The 566-nt window shown below is 63.6% G+C and overlaps 1 protein-coding gene across 1 annotated transcript in view; it reads left to right on the forward strand.

Annotated features, from left to right (window-relative positions):
* The first annotated feature begins 485 nt into the window (after positions 1-485).
* TP53BP1 (tumor protein p53 binding protein 1) overlaps positions 486-566 on the forward strand; it is a 127288-nt gene continuing 127207 nt past the window's right edge. The window contains exon 1 of the mRNA XM_044660015.1: positions 486-498. Coding sequence (XP_044515950.1) covers positions 492-498 — 7 coding nt within the window. The 5' untranslated portion in view covers positions 486-491. The remainder of the gene's footprint in view (positions 499-566) is intronic.

Below are 566 nucleotides of genomic sequence, written 5' to 3' on the forward strand. Positions count from 1 at the left end.
AGGATAAAAGCAGCTTCTGCTGGAGGCAGGGGAATAGATTGCATGACCTCTCAAGGTCCCTTCAGTTCAAGGATTCTCTGTCATTCTCTGGCAAAACTAGAAGGGGGAAAAGGGCCAGGGGAAACCTCCATGCTGCCATGGTAACACGCCGCTGTCTTCCCTCTTCTTGCGCGGGGGCGGGGCCCTGGAGGCATTCGGCTTATTAGTGGTGGTGTAGGATGAGTGACAGGGGACCCCAGCCAATGGGGGACGCTTGTAGCGTGACGCGCGACGGGAAGAGGGGCTGGTTGTGGCGGTGGCGGCGGCGGCGGCGGCGGCGGCGGCGGCGGCAGTAGCAGCAACAGCAGCAATAGCGGCAGTAGCAGTAGCTTAGGCAGCGGCGGCGGCGGCATTGGCATTCTCTAAGCGGTAGCAGTAGCGACGACCTGCGGGGGAACTAAGCCGCGGCCTGGGCAGCGTGCTGAGACCCTCGGGGCTACCCTCCCGCCGGGATGCCCGGTACTGATGGGGAGATGGGGAGGAAAGAGAGACTGGCGGCAGAGACGGGGAGGGTAGTGGGGGGGGGA

This window comes from Gracilinanus agilis, chromosome 2 (assembly GCF_016433145.1).
Source record: "Gracilinanus agilis isolate LMUSP501 chromosome 2, AgileGrace, whole genome shotgun sequence".
NCBI classification, from domain to species: domain Eukaryota; kingdom Metazoa; phylum Chordata; class Mammalia; order Didelphimorphia; family Didelphidae; genus Gracilinanus; species Gracilinanus agilis.